At 32.3% G+C, this 22,500-nt stretch overlaps 1 protein-coding gene across 1 annotated transcript; it reads left to right on the top strand.

The window, feature by feature from the left end:
* The first annotated feature begins 12,563 nt into the window (after nucleotides 1–12,563).
* LOC107775866 (glycosyltransferase family 92 protein RCOM_0530710-like) lies at nucleotides 12,564–14,972 on the top strand. Its single transcript, XM_016595662.2, has one exon. It carries the CDS (start codon nucleotides 12,817–12,819, stop codon nucleotides 14,659–14,661), a length of 1,845 nt encoding a protein of 614 aa, XP_016451148.1. The 5' UTR covers nucleotides 12,564–12,816; the 3' UTR covers nucleotides 14,662–14,972.
* Nucleotides 14,973–22,500: the final 7,528 nt, after the last annotated feature.

The following is a 22,500-nucleotide window of genomic DNA, read 5'->3' as shown; positions in this document are numbered from 1 at the left end:
TTGTACAGATTGCTCGAGGTGACGAGTTTAATATTTTAACACGAGTACTGTGAGTACTAATCTTACTGCAATTTGTGGTTTCATAACCTGCATGATTTATACTATATTTTAAAAATAAAAGGTGTTACCGAATATTTGAAATTGCATGTGGGATAAGTCTTTTACTTGATATGGTACTGAATAGTTTACTTGAGATATTTACAGTTATTTAAAAGGTTCTCACTGCTACTAGATATATTTTACTATCACTTGAGATATGATTACCATTACCGGAATTTGGATTACATGATTTGATAAGAATTGATATGCCATGTACCTTATCAAAAAAAAAAAAAAGAATTGAAATGCCATGTACTATTTTGAAAATGCTTCCACGTGAATATTTACTGTTTACAAAGAAAAGTATAAATGGGAGGAGACTTTGAAGGATCCCGTAGCTAACAACGGGTTCGTTAGATCTGGTGCACCTTGTAATTACAGATTATCGATTACAGTTATAGCCCTCGCTAGTGGGAAGGTAGAACTAGCATACAATTACAGTTTTTCCTTGAGTAGGAACCTACATTTATATTTGACTCCTTTTATGAAAGGGTCCACAGAGTGATACAGATTAAATGATTCTTTCTTGAAAACCTCCCAAACATAAAGATTTGCTATGAGAAAGTATTTACCGAGTTTAATACCGATTTGTTAAATTGCTTTCTGTCACAGGAAACACATGAAAAGACTGATTATATTTACCGTTTTAGAAAGGGCACTCTTATGATATTTTCTGTTTGATATACTAGCATATTTTCTGACTTGTCCCCAATGAAAACGGTTGTGGTTAAGTGTTATTACTCACTGAGCTAGCGACTCACTCCCCGCTATTTTTTTCAGAGACAGCAGGTGACGCAAGCGAGGATTTCGTTAATTAGAGCGCACAAGTTGATAGTTTTTGGTGAGCCTCGCACTTGTTCGCGTGGGCGGAGATTTTATTTATTGCTATGGTCTTCTCTTTGAACTCTTAGAGTCGCTTCATAGTCATTCTTTTAGTGTCATGAGTATTCTTTCGTTATTATAGACTTATGATGAGTATTGCACTTTCTCATCGAGTTTGAAGATAAATTAGTATTTCTGGTTGTTAGTGGGTTGATTAGAAATGATGGACTTATTTTGGTTAATTAATAAGTTGTTGATTGTTTGGTTTGATATTAGGATGGTGTTGTTGATTTCTAAGACAAGTTTATTTTGGATAGTCCTAAAACAGGGGAAACTCTGTCCGATTTTTTGTAAATTATCGATGAGGCTTACTTGAGAGCACTTGCTCCTAAATGCCGGTCATAATCCTAAATTGAGTCGTGACAACTATCTACTTTTGTCATTTGGTCAATTGGTGATACTTTCGTTAATGAACAAATTTATTAAGAAATCTTGCATTAAGTGTTGCCGGGACTAATAATGACAAGCGGTTTCATTTTTTTCATATACAATACTCAATATTTTTATTATGCTTAATATCTATAAACACATATCTAGTACTCCTATAACTTTTAGAAGTGGATTTTAGTTTTGGTGTTTAAAAGGCGAACATAATTTCCAAAGACAAGAGAAAAAAAGAAGATATTTTAATTTTTTCACACGATTAAGAAGTTAGTAATAAAGGTCCAAATACACATTCATATTAGGACCTCAGTATTGTGTTTTCATCTTGTTCACACTTAAATCTACAAGTGCCGTGAAGGGTATTCTGGAATATTAAAGTTAATCAAATATTTCGAATTTGAGATATGGGAACAAAATTCTTTTGGTAGGAAGTGATTAAAGCCTTAAACCCAAATAAGAAATTCTTTATGATGCAAATTAAAATTAATTGGGACTATTGGATTTCGAATATCGATTAAACCAAAAAAGAATCGGAGGGGAAAAAACAGTTGCTTTGACATTTCAAGTGAACAGAAATTTTAAACAAAAATCATGAACCTCACTCATCACATGCACCATAGTCATACATCATAGTAATTAACTATGCCATATAGGGAAATGACCGTTAATCACTCATAAATTCAAGCACCAATAGAGAAAAAGAAAAAAGGGTTCAGTGGAATTATTAGCTGTTGCTTCCTCTTTAGTCATAGAATTTCTGGCAAGAGTCAACCCCTTTTCCTTTTATCCTAGAAATATTACTAGCATAAACAATTAATATACCCGTATTTAGAAAATATATACTCCCTCAGTCTAGACAAGAGTGTGTTGTTCTAGTGATGAGCACCCTACACTTTCAACCAAGAGGTTGTGAGTTCGAGTCAACCCAAGAGCAAAGTGGGGAGTTCTTGGAGGAAGGGAACCGATGGTCTATCGGAAACAGCCTCCCTAACCCATGGTAGGGGTAAGGTCTGCGTACACACTATCCTTCCCAGACCTCACTAGTGAGATTATACTGAGTTGTTGTTGTTGTTGTTATACTCCCTCCGTCTCAAATTATTTGTCGTGATTTCTAAAAACTAAAATTATTTGTCATTTTAGACGTTAAAGACAAGATTAATTTTTTTTTCTCATTTTACTCTTAGTAGTAATTGTTCTTGAAAATGTAGATAGCACATAAATCGAATAAATATTTAATGAAGAGAGGTTATATCTTAAAACATAAATAAAAATAAGATAATCAAAAATCTCTTATAATTAATATTTCTTAAGAACAGTGTAAAGAAATTACGATAAATAATTTGAGTAAGAGGGATATCTATATGGGTGCTTTTAATGGCATTGGTCGAATCAACAGTGAGCTTTGTGATAACACATGGCTGACACACAAACAATTTTCTATTATTGTAAAAGTTGTATAATATTATTTCTTATACTATTAGAAAAATGTAGAAATCATAAAAAAGGAGAGACACTGGCATGCTTGTGCCAGAAGATGTTTACAACGAAAGGAAGTGTAGCCTACTTGGACTTTTAAGCAACCAAACACGTATAGCCACATAGCCGTTTAACTTTTCTTAAATTAAATTATAATTATTAAAATATTACATGATTCCCGTCTTAAATAATTGTCCATCTATTTTATTTTATGTGACATTCTGGTTAAGGTAAAAACTTATTGTCATCCGATATTTAGCCTAAAAACGATAAATGCAAGACACATATTTTATCACTTAACTATGCTTATATAATAAGTATTCTTATTTTAATTTTTAACTGCTAAGGTTAAATTGCATTATTTGATGTAAACACAAAGATAATATAAGTAATAATCCTCTTTATAATCTAGCCTAAAAATGTTGCTTTGTAATATTTCCTTTCAAATTATAAAATCTTTGACCATTGAGCTTGTTTAGGGACGTATAATCTATATCATAATTACAAGAATTTTAATACGTGTTCCCAAGACCTTGGCACGAATCTCTCACAATTTCAATTTTGATTCACATGGTGTGTATCTCCATGTTATTGTTATTATTGTTATTGTTATTATTATTATTATTATTATTATTATTATTATTATTATTATTATTATTATTATTATTATTCAACAAAAAATAATTGTGGCTGTCAAGGAATTAAGTCTCATGAAAGATGTAATAGGACCACACAATTCAACGGCGAAAAATTAATGTATTTCCTTTCGGAAGTAAAAAATTAATTAAGAGGATTCTTTTGAATTTTTGTAGAGGGTTGCGTCTGATGCCTTCTAATGCCAGGCAACATACACCGGATATGAAATAATTAAATTCTAGTAGAAAAAAGAGAAGAAAGGATAGACATGTATCAATAATTCCCCAAAAAAATGTAAATTAATTATAGCTTCATTTTTGGAACGCTTATTATAGCTTCATTAGATATAAAATAAAGTGATAGAGGCTACACCTAATCAACAGCTAGTAGTCTTAAAAAGCAAATTGATATAGCTTCAAACTTCTACAAAGTGCACAAGGAAATAATAGATCTCTTATTTGAGAAGTAATCTCAGCTTAATTAACTTTTTTTTTACAGGTGAAAGTGTACGAAAGATTTAAACTGGATATGTTAGGAAAGACAAATAATTTTTTATGAGAAGTACTAAAGTGTTATAGTGAGAACAAGAGTTGATATTGAATGGGAGTTATGTCATTAGTTTCTCATAACCTAAAATTTAATCGTTTGTTCCATCATCGATTTTTCCTAATATTAATTAAACGCCCAAGAATTACAGTTATTCTTTACAACTTATGATAGGAAAAAGATTTAAAGTTGTATGTACTATTCGAAATTGTTCAATTTATTATTCGTCAAATATTTGGTCAGTTTATTCTTTATAATTAGCAAATCGTCTTGTATTTGTTCTTGCTATTAATGAAACTCCAACGCCAAATAGCTGGACTTGACTTATCCAGATTCTTCGATAATAAAGGTTCAAATTTACCTCTTAATTTTTTACCATAATTTAAAATTACCCTCTCATTAAATTTTGTTAGGGTTCAAAGGGAAAAACAATTTTTTTTTTCTTGAAATCCAAGGTACAATTAGATCAAAGTATAGCGGTCATGACACATTTACTCAATTTTTCGAACAGTAAAAAAGAAAAAAATGATCCTCTTATCAGATAGGTAAAGTATAATAATCCAAATAATTGTGAATAGACAAGATAAGGAAGAAGGTAGCTGGTCCAAATTGGCAACTTTCATTTTTCCTCACGTTCTTTTGTTCTCCACCGGCTTAATATTATTTTATTATTTTAAAATGAAAAGAAAGGAATATAGTAGTAGATAATATTCCAAATAAGTAAAATAAAAAATAATCTTAAAGAAGCTGGAGCCTTAAACTTGGAAGCAACTGGTTGGTTTTGGGGAAATAACAAGGCAGAAAATAGAGCCATAAATTATTCTCCAAGTGGAATGAGATCAGAGCTCCTTTAGTATAGAAATTATATTATTGGCAATGTATAAAGCTAATTAAAGATAAAGCTTTTAATAACAAATCAATGGAAAGTTCCCAGCAGGTTGGCTGCGCGTGTCTTCAAATTCTTGAACTATTTCACTTCACCACATCTTTTTTAAATAACAATACTTCAATCTGTTCCAAAAGGTTTGGTTTCCCAACTTCCTGAACCAACCCGATTAATTTGGATTTGTATCGCATAAGATTTAATTAAAGATAAGCGGATTTTTTTTTATTCTCAATGCTTGAAATAGTGATAATCAAAAGATTCTCTCCCCTTCGAAAAGAGGGTAAAAAGGGAAAAACGAGGTGTTAATAGAATTATAAGTTACATACTTAAATAATCAAATAAGAAAATAGTAGTATTATAAAATATAATACTATACTTTTGATAACAATAGGGTAAATATATTTAAAAATTTATAGTTACTCCCTCCATTTTAATTTATCTGACACAATTTCTTTATTAGTTAAAAAGAATGACATATTTCTATATTTGAAAATAATTTAACTTTAAACTTTTTATTTTACCTATTTTATCCTTAACAAGAAATTTTTATAACCATATAAATGTTACGGCCCATAAAGTTTTTATCCTTTATGCTTTAAAGACCAAAAAGTTCCAAAAAAAGTTTTAAACTCTGTGCTTGAATCAAAGTATATCATATGAGTTGAAATAAAGTGAATAAAAAAGTTTTTCTCCTTAAATAGTACTACATAACAATGAAAGACAGAATGTTATTCTCATAATTCATGAATGAATGATGTATTTGTTTATAGATAAAATCAAGTGTGTAAATAAATTACTTCAAGCCCTGTTACTGCTTTAAGAGATTGTAACTGAAAAAACTGAAATTGGAGGTTTGTTTGTTAGATATGCGTTAGATAATATGCTTGAAATAGGTATTTCTAAATTTAAAAGTGCACCAAATTGGCTTTAAAATTAGAGCAATCTGGTATGCTACTGATATTTGGCTATAATTATATATTTTTAGTGCATTACTTACCTTACATTTAGGTACTTTAATGCTAAACTATATTATATGTGTGCTTAATTGAGTTTATTTTATGCGTACGTACATTAAAGATGAAATTGGAGCAAAGTAAGTATTTAAAGTGTATTTCATGCACTAAAATAATTGGTTTATGATTATATAATGATAAAGTAATTATGGAAGACAAATCAAAAGGAGACAAAATTCAAGTGGAAAAGAAAGAAAAAACAAAAACGTGAAAGAAGGGAAAAGTAGCAACAAAATTTGAATCGAAGAAGCAGGAGGCGAGGCAAGCAAATTTCCTGGCGTTCTGCCTCGCGTCGCGAGGGGTTCAGCGAGGTGGAGCGCGAGGGCGCGGCGACGCGTCTTTTGAGTTTCAGGCTTATTTTGTCTCATATTTGATTTTGGACTTAGTTATTTCGTCTAGTCTTTATCCTATACATATAAATAGTCATTAAACATCAATTTTAAGAGTAAACCGACTTTGGAAGAGACCAGAAAATTTTCATTTCCATTATTGGTTATGAATTCTAGTATTGTAGTTTGGCATACTATTATGAATAGCTAATTTGTTATCTAGAGTTTTGATAGAACATTTTGTAGGATAAATTCTTGTTATGTTTTTATATAATTGAGTTGTTAGATTTTTCCACTTGTTCAACTACGTCTTTATTGTTGTTGATTGAATGACCATCAATTGACTGTGCCTATTTAGTATGTATTGCTTGGGAAATGGTACATAATTAGGTAGTGTTGAACAACATCACTCCTGACGTATGTGAGAAATCAATACGAAGAGTTTAAAGGTGGGATTAAGAATAACGAAACCTTGGTGCGATCTTAGTGAGCAGTAAACTAGTGTCAGCTAGCGTAGTTCGGAAGAATATGTCTAGTAAATTGTGGTAGTTTCTCGGAAGAGAATTATGACACCGAAGTACTCACGATCAGTAGAAAATACTTAGGCAAAATTATAGAAGGCATAACAGGAAGGATTCCGACAATTGGGAAAATCATAACTCTAGACCTCCTTAGTCTTTTCTCAAATTTCATCCTTGTTAGTTGATAATTTTACTGCTTTATAATAGTTGTTAGTTAATTAGTTAGAAATAAATATTATAATCTCTATAATTAGAAAATTATTTAGACTTGTGTTTCTTAGCAATATTGAACAGCTGTAGCTAAGCATTAGTTCTCTATGGGATTCGACTCCGGACTTGTAAACCAGATTATATTTGTAACGACCGCTTAATCCTTTTTATAAGGCATAGTTGGGCGTGATCAAATTTTGGCGTCGTTGCCGGGGAACTAACGATGTAACTGTAGGTGTACATATTGCTAGGTTTCAAGTTTGAACTTTATTTTGTTTTATTTTGTTTTGTTTTATTTTTTATTTTATTTTATTCTACTTGTTGATTTGAGAAACATGACATCTTGAAATTATGGGAGTTTAAGTGTTGGTAATTCTACTATTGATCCTTATGCATGTTGTGGAGGAAACCACCCATTGCAAAATTATCAAAATATTTTCGAGAGCGAGTTATATGCACCCACTCAATCTTATGTGTGGAATGTGTGTGATATGTGTGGTGGTCAAGATAGCCACTTTTATGGTTGTGCTTATATTTCTTATCCTCCCCCAACCCCTTACTTTGATGGTTCTTTTTTTTCTTATGAAGTTAATAGGAATAAAGAACCCGGGGATGATGAGCTGAAAGGGATCAAGAATATGCTAAGGTGCCTTATGGAATAAGATAATGAGAAATAACTGCACATAGAAAGGCAAGATGCTGCTATTCGCAACCTGGAGGCACAAGTGAGTCAACTAGTTGAAGCATTTAATGCTCAACAAGCCAATATTGTGGATAATAACCAAGAAGAATATGAATTAGATGTTGAAATTGAGGTACAAATGAAGGAGGTCAGAGTAAAAAACCAACAATCTAACCAACTAGAATTTGAAGATGTCGATGTTGAAGAACTAATACTAGAGATATGCAAAGACACTCAGGATATAAATTTAGCTGTCTCTAGTATAATTTATGTCGAGAAGGCTGAAAATCTTGAAGTTCAGGTATTTGAGTGCGTTGTACCTCATTCCAAACACTTATCTACATTATGTTTAGATAGTGAAATGAAAATTGATTCTTATGAGCATAAAAATGAGTCAAGGAAAGAGGTAGATGAGCCTTATATTTTGAAATTTTCAAGTCCATATAGGCAAGGTGATACTCCTCGATCGAGTGCCAAAAAGTGCATGAGAATTTATTTAATTTTTGGCTTGCAATAATTTGTATCGCCCCAAGAGCATGATCATAGATCAGAATCAAAACTTAGGGTTCAATTCATAAGTTCAAGGTGGAGGCAAAAAGTAGTTCAAGTCGTGCCACGACGTTAAATAAGGTGCTTGTTGGGAGGCAACCCAACTTTACTGTTTTTTTTTATCTTGTTTTATTTATGTAATTTTTATTATATTATTTTTGTAGTGTAGCTTTTTTTTTTGTAGGAGCATGAAAAGAAAATCTATTGGAAGGATGCAACAACAAGCGAGAAAGTTGGAACTAAGTGTGAGGTACCCGCACGAAGGACCAGGTCTGGGAGAAGTCTGAGTACCCCATGAGCTCCTAGTGCACCTTTGACTTTTCAAGGAGTTTCTTGTCCACCCTTGTTATTGTTTTGCTTTATTTGTGTATTGGAGACACTGCACTCTTTTAAGTGTGGGGTGGGAGAATTCTCTAGATAATTAGTAGTAGGATATAGAAAAATGTTAACTTCTTATTTTTGTTTTCGTAGTTGTGTAGTATTTTAGTAGCTATAAAAAATCAGAAAAATATAGACAAATTGGACCTTTCCCGACGATGGATCTCCTCGACAGTTTTCTTGAGGGATTTAAGTCTAAAGAAAAAGGATAAAAAAAAATTCTTTATAGGTAGTGTAATAATTCCCCCTTGGTTTTTCTTTGTATCGCGGTTCCTTTTCAAGAGTTTTGTTTGAATTGGGTGTAGTTAGTTTTATTTTTTTTAGGAGTATGAGCCACTGTGAGATGAATTGAATTGAAGCAATATCTCTTGACTTTGTTATGCCTTGAGAATAGTGAATATTTTGGTTGTGATGCTTAGACTCAATTTTTGACTCTATTATAAGTACCTTAAATTGTATAATCTTAAATTTGCTTAACTGTTTTGACTAAAGTGTCTTGATGAAACCAATCCTGAGTGAGTTATGTGCCATGTGTGTGGGAGGTTTGTGTGTTATTCTCTGCATTGCATTTGATGTCTAGAACTTGCCCCCTCTGTTTGCAAAGCGAAATAGTAGTCTTGTTCAGTCTTGAAAGTGATATAGGCGTTTCTTTGTTGAGCTAGATATATATAGTTTACCCGCCTAATTGCTAAGTAACGTAGTTAACCCCTTTGAGCTTGTAATCATGTTTCTTTGGCAACCACATTACAAGCCTTCTTTGTTTGAATTAACTATATATTTGAACCTTTTAACTTCTCATAAGCACTTGAATTGTTATGAACTTTACAAAATTTAAAGTGTGGGGTAGTTGGTTTGACTTTTGAGTGGAACTAATAAAATAAGAAGAAAGGTGCACTATTTCGAAAAAAATAAGAGCCACTTGAAGTGAAAAAGAAAAGAAAAAATAATAGTTGTATTGCTGTGAAAAATATTTCTTGATAATGGTGACTTTTGATATAATTGTGTTTAAAGAAGTATGGAGTTAATATACATTGATGTGAAGGTGGAGTATGGTTTGACATAAGTATGAGTTTGAATGTTAAAGTATGTGTATTAAAGTGCTTAGGGAGGTGTATGCACTCTTATATCCAAATGTATCATATCCGACCTGCAACCTACATTACAACATTTAAAGTCATACTTGATCCTAGACTGAATGAGTTTGATTAGTAGAGTAGTACACTACGGGCAAGCCTATGGTGCATCTTTTGTGGCATATAGATGTTATTTATGAGAGTGAGTGAATTTTTTCAATCTTGAGTTCCTAATTATTCTTAAATGTTATTGTGTGTGGAACTACTCTCTTTTGTTGTGCGAGGGCACTTGATTCATGAAGGAAAGGTAATGTCATTGGCCTCTATGTTAGAGTAAGTGAGTGAGTTGTGAATAATGCATGGTACTTGCGAGTCAAATCTTGAGGTGAAGATGTTACACCCTTGTGCTTAGTCTATTTTAAAGATTCTTGGTGTGATGAGTTAGGAGAATTGTTTAAAAAGGTCGTGTCTATATAAAGTGTAGTTTGATTGCTTGAGGACGAGCAACGTTTAAGTGTGGGATAGTGATGTTTGGCTATAATTATATATTTTTAGTGCATTACTTACCTTGTATTTATGTGCTTTAATGCTAAACTATACTATATGTGTGCTTAATTAAGTTTATTTTATGTGTAAGTACATTGAAGATGAAATTAGAGCAAAGTAAATATTTAAAGTATATTTCATGTTCTAAAACAATGGGCTTATGATTATCTAATGATAAAGTAATTATGGAAGACAAATCAAAAGGAGACAAAAGTCAAGTGAAAAAGAGAAAAAAAAAAAAACAAAAACGCAAAAGAAGGAAAAAGTAGGCAGCAAAATTTGAATCGAAGAAGCAGGAGGCGAGGCAAGCAAATTTCCTGGCGTTCTGCCTCGCGTCGTGAGGGGTTCAGCGAGGTGGAGCGCACGGTGAAGCTCGCGCCGCGAGGTCTGTTGCGAGGCGACGTGTCTTTCGAATTTCAGGCCTATTTTGTCTGCTATTTAATTTTGGACTTAGTTATTTTGTCTAGGTCTTTACGCTACACATATAAATAGTCATTAAACACCAATTTTAAAAGGAGACCGAAAATTTTGACCTAAGAATGCAAGAACAAACTAGGAGCAAGGCTTAGAATCCTTCTACGAGTTTTTCACTTCCTTCTTCCTATTTTCATTATTGGTTATAAATTCTAGTATTGTAGTTTGGCATACTATTATGAATAACTAATTTGTTATCTAGAGTTTTGATAGAACCTTTTGTAGGATAAATTCTTGTTATGTTTTTATATAATTGAGTCGTTGAATTTTTCTACCTGTTCAACTACGTGTTTATTGTTATTGATTGAATGACCATCAATTGAGTGTGCCTATTTAGTATGTATTGGTTGGAAAATGGTACATATTTAGGCAGTATTGAATAACATCACTCCTGGCGTATGTGAGAAATTAATACGAAGGGTTTAAAAGTGGTATTAGGAATAACGAAACCTTGGTACGATCTTAGTGAGTAGTAAACTAGTGTTAGCTAGCGTAGTTCGGAAGAATATGTCTAGTAAATTGTGGTAGTAGCTCGGAAGAGAATTATGACACCGAAGTACTCACGATCGGTAGAAAATACTTAGGCGAAATTATAGAAGGCATAACAGGAAGGATTCCGACAATTGGGGAAATCATAACTCTAGACCTCCTTAGTCTTATCTCAAATTTTATCCTTGTTAGTTGATAATCTTACTACTTTATAATAGTTGTTAGTTAATTAGTTAGAAATAAATATTATAATCTCTATAATTAGAAAATTGTTTGGACTTGTATTTTTTAGCAATATTGAACAGTTGTAGTTAAGCATTAGTTCTCTATGGAATTCGACTCCGAACTTGTAAACCGAATTATATTTGCTACGACCGCTTAGTCCTTTTTATAAGGCATAGTTGGACGTGATGAGCTACTAGCTTTCATGATTTAACGTCATACTAAGTGATTGTCAACCAACCAAGTAATCTATATAACAATTAATTAATTATTAGAGACTTCTCTAATTTAGAGTAATAGAACATCTATTTTCAATAAATGAAGGATCACGCAACTAAAATTAACTTCATAGGGATTAAAATGAAAGTTTCAAATTGGAAAATGACATTGTATAGCCGCTGTAAAAATAATAATCGAAAAATTGTATAAAATCTTTTTATACACTTTTTCGGTTACTAGATGTAAATAATTTCTGGCGCGGGCTAAAAGTGATAATATCCCTTTCAAATTCTCCATTACAAACTTATTTTTAGCTTTATGACCCCATTATTTTTTTTACACATAAGAGATTTATCTTTTACACATTTTTTAGTTTCAACATTATAAAAAGCCATAAAGGCCTATTTCCTTCTCTCCGACCCCCCAGTTCACACCCTCACCACCCCATCCCCTAGACCTCCAACCTCACCCCGACCACCACTTACTCACACTCCGGACCATCCTCCAACCCCCTCCCCTGAAAACCTCTCCTTTCTCAACCACCCCTCGTTCCGGACGCTCCGCCTACTCCTCTCTTGACACCCTTATCCTACCCCCATCCCAAACTCTATTGCCCCGCTCCCTTCCCCTTTCACTATTTCGTCTCCCATAATATTTGTTTAGAATATTCATTTTTTAAAAGAATATTTTTTGGTAACTAACCAAATACTAGAAAATAAGTAAGAAAACAACTTTTTTCTAAAACAATATTTTTTGCGAAAAACATTTACCTTCGTACCAAAAACAGCCTAAGCGAAAATAAGGTTTTCTTTCACACAGACGCGCTACGCCATGCGTGATAAAAATAAATCCAAATAAACAGCTTAAAGCAGTCCTCTTTACTCCTTTTTCTCTTTTAGTAAGTACTGTCTTTAACAACAGTAACTAACAAAATTAGGAGTAGAAAATTAGAAACAGCTCTTACTACTATTTATTCTGCTAAACGCGTAATCTCAATAGTCTCTTTCTCTGTCCGACAATTACCAGATTATTACTGAAGAACCTTCAAACAGCCACTGTCGGTACACACAGAAGAGAAACAACCAAGAACCAAAACAACCCTTCAATCTCCCTTACTAGATCTACACAAAAAACCATTCTTTGTGCAGATCCAAAAATCTTTCTTTTTCGCTTACACAAAAAAAAAAAAACAAGAAAAAAAAATGGATTCTTCAGAGCAACGTCGTAAGAGAAAAAGGATTTTCAGACCATCTTCACCAACAGCTTTTCTTCCTTATTCTCTTAAATATTTCTTCTCTGTAAGGTCTTTAGTTTTATGCTTTAGTTTCTTGATTTTTCTTTTTCTTCTTTCTTATCAGATTCCTTTTGGTTCTTCTGTTTTTAGACCTGTTTTAGTTGTTTCAAGCTTATCTTTATTGTCTTCTTCTTCTGACTTATCTTCTAGTTCTGCTTCATTTCAAGATTTTGGTAGTTTCTTATTGCCTTTACAAATTGAGGGTCGAGTTTTGTTTCCTGATCATGTTTTGCTGTTGGTAAAAAAGAATACTTTACTTGGTAAAAGTACAGAATTGGAATGTGTTTATGCTAGAAATAGAAGTGTAGAAGGTGATATTGTTGTAAAGGAGAAAGCTTTTTCAGTGGATGATTATGGTGATGAAAATGGGATGCTTGTTAGATGTCCGCTTCCTCCAGCTAATTATTCCGCTGTAGTGAATTTGAAGAAGTTTAGGGGAAATGGTGTTGTGGATATGGAAGCTGAAAATGGGATTTTGAAAAGTAATCAGACAGTTAATTCTTGGGAAAATGTTGCTTATGCTGCTACTTTGGATGGTAATACAGCAGTGGTTTTTGTGAAGGGATTGAATTTGAGGCCTCAAAGAGAATCCGATCCGAGTCAATTTAGTTGCCATTTCGGGTTGGGAAGTTTGGAAAAAGATGGAAGGTTTGCACTTAGGACAAATGCTATTAGTGCTGCTCAAGAGGTTGTTAGGTGTTCATTGCCATTGAGTATTAGGAAGAGCCCCGAGAAGGCACGTGGTATACGAATAACCATTGGTATGTTGCCTCATATTCATGCTAAAGCTCATGAACATGTACTTTTGCCCTCAGTAGCCAAGATTTCTGACCTGAAATCTGAGGCAATTAGGAAGAATATTGGAAATGTAAAGTATGATCTTTGTGTGTGTACAATGGTGTGGAACCAAGCCTCAGCGCTTCGCGAGTGGATCACTTATCATTCTTGGCTTGGAGTTGAAAGGTGGTTTATTTATGACAATAACAGCGATGACAGAATCAAAGATGTGATTGAAGATCTTGAGGCAGAGAATTACAATGTCACACGACACGTTTGGCCATGGATCAAGACTCAAGAAGCAGGTTTTTCGCATTGTGCTCTTAGAGCAAAGCAAGAATGCAATTGGGTATCGTTTATGGATGTTGATGAATATTTCTACTTTCCATATTCAACACCAGGACACCAAAGTTTTAGAAGCACGGGTTACGCAGGACAGGACTCACTTCGGTCCCTCGTGGCAAATTTATCGTCATCATCGCCAACAATAGCAGAGATTAGAACAACTTGTCATAGCTTTGGACCATCTGGTTTGAATTCATCACCCTCACAAGGTATTACTGTTGGATATACATGTCGGCTTAAGAGCCCCGAGAGACACAAATCAATCATACGCCCCGATGCTTTGGACACCACTCTCCTCAATGTGGTGCATCATTTCTACTTGAGGAAAGGATTTAGGTACTTGAATTTGCCACAGAGCACTGCAGTGATAAACCATTATAAGTACCAAGTGTGGGACGTTTTCAGGGCGAAGTTTTTCAGGCGAGTAGCTACATATGTTGCTGATTGGCAGAAGAATCAAAATGAAGGATCAAGGGATAGAGCACCTGGTTTAGGGACTGAGGCTGTTGAGCCGCCAAATTGGCCATTACAATTCTGTGAAGTTTGGGACACCGGCCTTCGGGACTTTGTTTTATCAAACTTTGCTGATTTAATAACTGGTTTGTTGCCTTGGGAGAAGTCTTCTTTCTAATCACTGAAATCCATTGTTTTCCCTTGGCTTATCGAAGTAGCGTATATCCATATTCCTCCTTTGATGACTGCCAGTAGAGAAAGCTAGGGAACTGGAGGGGCGGATGCCCTATGTAGAGAAGATGATCACCAAAAAATTCAATTCTTTCTTCATCCATGGCTATTGTATCTGATTTTCTTTAGCTTTTGTAGACAGGAGATATTTAAACAATAGATTAGAATAGGAAATTTTTCTTTCCTTTGTTGAATATATCTGTAATTTTTCTACAGTGTAACATTGATATTTTCATTAAATCAATTCTTTTATCGTTATTCTAAGCATTGAACATTTCCTTTTTCTACCGTCCAGAGATATGCGCTACTTCTGCACGCGCGCACACACAAGAATAACATGTTTTTGACTGAGTTATATCTAAAAGAAAAGATGCCTTATGAGATAAGAGAACCATCGACATAATTTCAGTCATGCCTTCTCCTGGTGATACTAACCTGCCTCAATTCTTACTAGAAATTTGAGAAAGATGATATTTCCCACATCAACTCAAAGAGCTGTTGATCACAAAAAATGAGAAATCTTGGTGCCATCAGAAGAACGGGAACGGGAGCCTTGGCCTAATTGGTAAAGTTACTGACATGTGACTAGGAGGTCACAGATTCGAGCCGTGGAAACAGCCTCTTGCAGAAATGCATGGTAAGGCGGCATAAAATAGGCCCTTGTGGACTGGCATTCCCTGGACCCCGCGCATAGCGGGAGCTTAGTGCACCTGACCGCCATTTTTGGTGCCACTGGAAGTCAAAGAACACATTAAATTCCATATTTTATACCTGGAAATGTTGTAATCAGCACATAAAAAGCATAGTTGCACAAATTGTATAGATCATCTAAAAGATGCAGAATATTACTGTCAGTGGATAGTGTTATGCCTTTCTTTACCGAGGGAATTTTAAAAGATACGAAACCAAGAGATTCTTTATCTCCAAGAGGTTGCAATATTGCTGCCTAATGAAGTATTATGATTGCAGGAAAATAAAAAAATAAATAAACAAACAAACAATAAGGAACATCAGCTTCTGTCTGGGATTTCGTATTTCATGATTCATTTGTGGATATCATATACTAAAAATCAAATACTTAAATCATCCGCACTATATAATAAAAACTAAGTGAATATGCATAATAATAGCGTGAAAATGTGCTGGGCTTTATTATTGGGCTGGACAGAGAGCTTGGGCTTTCTGTAATGGAGCGAATTAAGGGTAAAATATAAAACTAATTGCATTTGCTAGCCAAAAAGTATATACATATAACATATATAATACACATATATACAAAAGAAATATTTTATTGGTTATTATTTTTGAGAACTAATTAATTCATTATAGAGAAATTAACTTAAATAGCCATCAATTAAAAAAATAGCTTATAAATATTTTTGGCCGAGTGGTCAAATGTGTAACTTCACCTTAATTCTATTGCAACCTAAAGATCATCTGTAGTCTGTCTAGATATACTGCAACCATATTGGGCTTACTTAATATATATGTTCTATAGCCCCTTAAAATTTTAGTAGCCCATGTTTTCCCCCATTGACACAAAATGTCCTTCCGTTCCAAACATATTACATCTAATAGCCCAAAATATTTATTTTATATATAAATTGTACAGTGACAGTCTATTTTGTATATGTTTTGTATAGTGACAGTCTATTTTGTATATATGTTGTATGTATATAAATTGTATAGTGACAGTCTATTTAGTATATTTTTTGTATAGTGACAGTCTATTTTGTATAGTGACAGTCTATTGTATATAAATTGTATAGTAACCGTCTATTTTGTATAATTTTTGTATAGTGACAGTCTATTTTGTATATATTTTGTATAGTAACAATCTATTGTATATAAACTACATAGTGACAGTCTATTATATATAAGTTATATAGTGACAGTCTATTTTGTATATATTTTGTATAGTGACAGTCTATTTTGTATATACTTTGTATAGTGATAGTCTATTTAGTATATTTTTTTAATAATGACATTCTATTTTGTATATATTTTGTATAGTGACAGTTTATTACATATAAATTGTATAGTGACAATCTATTTAGTATATATTTCAACGTTATGCATAGTAATATGAAAAAGAACAATCATAAAACTTCTACAATTCAAAAAGTGTATCGTGTAAAATTATTGTATGAAAAGTGTATCATTTATGTATAACTAATATATAATGTATAAGAAGTATATATTCAGTGAGTTTACATTTAGTATACACTTATTATACAGTGCACTTAGTCAGTATACACTGAATTATACTGTATCACCATCCATTCTGATTGTTGTTGTGAACAATGAGAAACAATGTGAATTAAACAGAAGAATTGAGTTGTGAAGATTATAGAATCTGTGAAAAAATATATAAATTGAACCAGGAGAATTTTGTAAGGCAAGATGAAATTTTGTATAAAATAAGAATGGAAGTGGTGGAATAAAGAAAGTTTTGGAGTTTTGGCCTGAAAAGAAGTGCCGGGAGTTTGTATTATTGATTTTTATTAAAATTCTTTTTTTAGGTGAATGATTTGTTTTCAAAAAAGAAGACAAGATTGACATAATATTATAGATGTCTTGTTAATGTGTTATTTATTAACCATTTTCAAAAAGACAAGATTGACATAATATAATAGATTAATAAATATTGGAATGGATTCTGGATCAGAATCCTTTTCAAAAGTAAAAAAAAAAAAAGGAAGAGAAAAGATGGTAAGATTGTTTCTATGACAGTTGACTTGATAAATTTAATTTGAAGCAGTTAAATTTATCGTATCTTCATTTTTATCCAAACATAGTTAGTAGTTACCATTCTGAAAACATAACCGAGTATTATGAGGATTTATAGACAAAAAAAAGTATTATGAGAATTTAACCTTTGTAAATAGTAAAAACGGGAAAAAAGAATGATGATTAACATAATTTATTTATTTTTGGCTATAAGTTGTAATGTGCAATTCTGGGCTAACAGTTGTTTATAGTTTTTGCCAAGTTGCTAACTTTGTCAATCTCTCTTATCTTTTCTTGAGCCGATAATCTATCGGAAACATTCTTTCTACCTTCTCTAGGTGAGGGTAAGGCTGCGTAGTGCGTACACATTACCCTCCCCAAACTTCACTTGTGGAATACACTAGATTTGTTATTGTGGTTGTTATTGTTGTTTATGTATATGTGATAACTAATGTACTCATCAAAAGCTAATTAGATTGCCCAAATTCATATAAAGAATTTTATCCTATAATATCTTGGTATTTCAGCACCTCCTCATATGGCTAGCATGAATAGTATAACATGGGGCACAACATCGGATAAATAAATATTGGGATAACGTGATTTTGTACCGTGATAAGAAAATAGACATTGGAAATAGAGGATAATGATTTAATGACATAGTCATGAACTAATAAATCTTTATACTTTTAGTAAATATAATGATTTAATGACATAGTCATCAACTAATAATAAGCTGTTGTTGTCTTGTTGACTAAGGAATTAGGAGGGGGAGGCAATACAAGAAGTGGCAAGCCAGCAGTTGCCAAGGACTCATGATTTTTTCTCTCATGAAATTTCTTAATATAAGTTGAAGCCTTACGATTAGTAAGTGCAGCACTCAAATCATCTCGATTCCTCTTGTGAAACTTGTTGATATAATCAGAAAAATTCCCATCTTGATCATGAACTAAACGCGACGATTTTTCGCCTTGATCATGGACGTAAAATCTTGATTTGGTCGTTGGCACTTGTGACTTTTTGTTGTTCTCCTTTTGTAGTTGAAAAGAAGAGACTTTAGAAACATTGATTGATGAATGAGAAGATTTATGATTTTTATTGTTTGTTCCTCCCAAATTGATGGCTGCAAGAGAGAAAGATGATAGAGTGATGATATTCACAACTATTTCCATGGATTTTTCACATAGAGATTTCTTTTCTTGCACCTTGCTCTTTTGAGTCATAATTGAGCGAGCAATAAAATTGGCTCAATAATAAAATAGAAGGAAGTTGTGTTTTAATTTTCTTTACATTGGCTGGGCTTCCTTCATTTTAAAGGAGCAATCTATAATTTATTCTGTGGGGTTGGGATGTGGAAATTTGATTGCAACACCAATAACCAAGGCATACCTTTTGTTGATTAGCTCCAAAATGAGAAAATAGGTCATGTGCCTTTTTGTGATAGAAGAAAGATTGTCAAAAACAAAATGAGAAAGTAGCTTTGCTTTTTTTTGTGATAGAAAAAAGATTGTCAAAAAGAAGGGGATACCCGAAACCATCTGTATAGCTTTCATCGAATCCACGACGTTTTCAAGATTTTTTTAAATCATGGTTTTGTTATTAAACAATCATAATAACTTGTTAACAAACCGTATCGAAAACGGGTGCCAATATTCATTGAAGCTTAAACCCAACATAAGTTTTCGAAGAAAGATTATTCCACACATTTTATTTTATATGGTGATGTTTGATTAGCTACAAAAAATTAAAAAAGGCTGCTCAACTTTATAGAGTATTTAGCAGCTCTAATATCAAATTAAAAGAAATTCGAACAATTTATCCATATAACTTTTCACAATACGATGATATTATAGTAACGAGAACTTTTACTTCTTAAATCGGTATGTACTTCTTTCAAAACGGTGTGTTTGGCTAAATACAAAGTTTAAAAAAGCAAAAGAAAAAACTTTTGACAATATGAAAACAAAACGTTTTGTGGAAATTGAGAACAATCCAAAATAAGTTTCACAGAAACAAAAAGAATTATTCTCCAGTAATATTTTACAAGGAAATAATATAAATATAAAAAGTTTCCACTATAATTTTCTAATAATTTTGCCGTAATCTATTCAAAAGTAAATCCAAAGCCAATGGTCTTTAGTAACCAAAAAGAAACAATCAAGATGACAATGGTGTCTTTATTAGACATTAACATTCTTGGATTAAATCCTAGGCAGACACTTGTAAACTTAATTTATTTTGATCTTGCCTTTGTGAAATTCCTTTACATCGAAAGAATGTCCAGATAATTAGAAATTCCTAGTGACAGAGTACTGATTCTAACTTTGTGTAAATGAGCTTCTCGAGTTATTGTGTGTGTTTAACGTGCTTAATGGGGATCTTTCTAACTTGTAGGGCCCGTTTAGAATTAAAATGTTTTCACTTTTTTCGATTTTTTTTCCTTTCGAAATGCCATAAAAATTTCAAATTTGAAGTTGTATTTCAAAAAAATTCGAAAATTTAAAAAATTCTAAAAGTTATTTTTTAAAATTTTCATTTCAAATCACGCACAAAATATAAAAACAACTCCAAATTGTATTCATGTCCAAAAAAACTCTAATTTTCAAATACCATTTTCACTTAATTTTTATTTTTATTTTTCAAAATTTCACAATTCTTATGTCCGTACGCCCACATAATTTCTTTTGTTGAGTAATAATTTAAGTGAAAGTGCCTTTCGAGATAGATTCTCCATAGTGCATTTTTCTCTTCTCATATGATATGACATACATACTACTACTTTTTTGTTCCACTATATTTCGCATAGTTTGACTAGACACAAATTTTAAAAATAAATGAGAAATTATTGAATCTTTATATAAAACATACCATAAATTTGTATGATTATACGATTTCCAAAACTTGTTATCTTAAACTAGAGGCGAATCTAGGATTCCAAGAAGATGAGTGCACTATCAAAGAGGTAAATCTAAAATTTATATTTGTCGAGTTCAATCTTTAGGTTCTTACAATGAATCCAGTAACATTTAGAAATTACAGGTTAAAATAAAATTTTCTCTTACCATTTTAGTGATTATTAACATATATACTTATAATCCATATAACAAATGATGAGATCATTGAACTATGCTACATCATCCACCCCTATTAATTTTAATTATATAAAATTTTGCGATGACAAAGGGAGATCAATGATTTTAATGTGTTACATTAGGGGATTTTAAATAGATAAATCAAATAAAAAAGGAAAAAAGGAAGAAAAAAAAATACTTAATTAAAACACAAGAGGACTCTAAACATGTCTATAAACGAAGAATCACACCTCTAACTTCACTTGTAAAGGTGCACCCAATAATTATTGAACCATATGACTCTTTGACCTTGGATGCACACATGTATATTTAAACAATTTTTAAGAAATATAATAGTATTATTATATATAGTATAGAGAGAAACATGAGTTCACGTGTCTCATGCTCCAACACATAAATACGCTCCTGTATTAAACATGTCACAATATTTCTGTGGGCGTAAAAACTTCTCATTAAGGAAGACGTGCCTCTTTTTGGAAACAAACTATTAAGTAAATAGTATATCGTTAAACAAAGTGGTTAGAGGGAGTATTTTCTGAATAAAAATTATTTCTGATATCTGTTTAAATTTAACTGTTTCATTAACTGAGTGGCCATGCAAGAGGGGAGGCGAGTATAACATTCTTATTCTACAGAGGATATGATTGTAATATTGCCAATTTACCCAGAAGCTTCTACTCATGATGGGAATCTTGATCATCTTATTAACAGGTAGTTTCTCGCATCGGTAACTAGGGCCGTGCATAATTTGGTAAATATCGAATCACTATATCGAAATCGAAAATTTTGGTATTTGGTATTTAATATTTTGGTATACGATTTAAATTTTAAAAAATATTGGTATTAAGTGTGGTATTTGATATTTTAAAAAGAAATACCGAAATACCGATACCGTACCGAAATATATATTATATTACACAATACACATATTATTAATTATAACATAAATATAAAAATCTAAAATTTTACTTTCATTTATTCTCTAAGTTCATCAATTAACTCTAAGCAAGTAAGAAGACATTTCTAATGATTAAATTTATTATTTTGTGTATAGTTTTCTCTCTCTGGGTTGATATTTGCTAGTTTTGGATAAAACTTTTGTCAACAAATATTTTTACTTTTGTACTTTTGAGTACTTTAATTTAGAATATTACGGTCTATGACTCTATGCACTAGTTAGTATTCAAACCAAATAAACTGAAGTTACCAAACCAAAATCGAAAGGAGAAAAATCGAACCATACCGAATTTAATTAGGTACGGTATTGATATTGCATTTTAAGAAATCGAATATCGAAAATACCCAACCAAAATATCTAAATATCGTACTGTACCGTACCGATCGACGAACACCCCGCATGTAACCACTCATAATATAATAGGTAGTAGTATAAAAAAGTTTACACTTAAATATAAGCTAAATTCATTTCAAATACGATGGTTATTTTACAAATAATGTACAACTCAGATTTAGTATGACATGCGCATTTAGGAATTGTCAGGGGTGGAGCTACAATATCACGTACGTATTGGGATCAACCTAGTAGCTTTTGCTAAGACCTTATTGTTTACCCGAAAAGTCGGATATAGTTGAATTTATAAGTAGTTCTAAGGATATGTGATATAACTTCACATAAATCGTACGTACAAGTGAAAATGTTTAGATTCTTGGCTATAAAAACGGGATATAAATTATTGAACAAGAAGAGTGAGTATGCTGAATAAAACAAGCTAAAGAGATTTATTCTTCAATAAATAGAAGTAGTCTTTTCTTACAATGTGTGAACCTGCCCCCTGTGCTTACAATGATTCCCCCCTTTATAGTAGAGGAATCTTACTTTATTTATAATAAAAAATATATAGTGAAGAACCCATGATGAATTGTCTCTTTCTCGATTCCCGCCAAGATTCTCTCCCCTATTACGGTTACAACGGCTCTTGTCTGCGAGCTCGATACTGGCTCGA

The sequence above is a fragment of the Nicotiana tabacum genome, chromosome 24, assembly GCF_000715075.1.
Source record: "Nicotiana tabacum cultivar K326 chromosome 24, ASM71507v2, whole genome shotgun sequence".
NCBI classification, from domain to species: Eukaryota; Viridiplantae; Streptophyta; class Magnoliopsida; order Solanales; family Solanaceae; genus Nicotiana; species Nicotiana tabacum.
The sequence above is the reverse complement of the archived record's forward strand: the minus strand, read 5'-3'. Positions and strand labels throughout refer to the sequence as shown.

Coding starts and splice junctions, on each gene's coding strand:
- LOC107775866 (XM_016595662.2), top strand. CDS start 12,817: ATGGATTCTTCAGAGCAACGTCGTAAGAGAAAAAGGATTTTCAGACCA.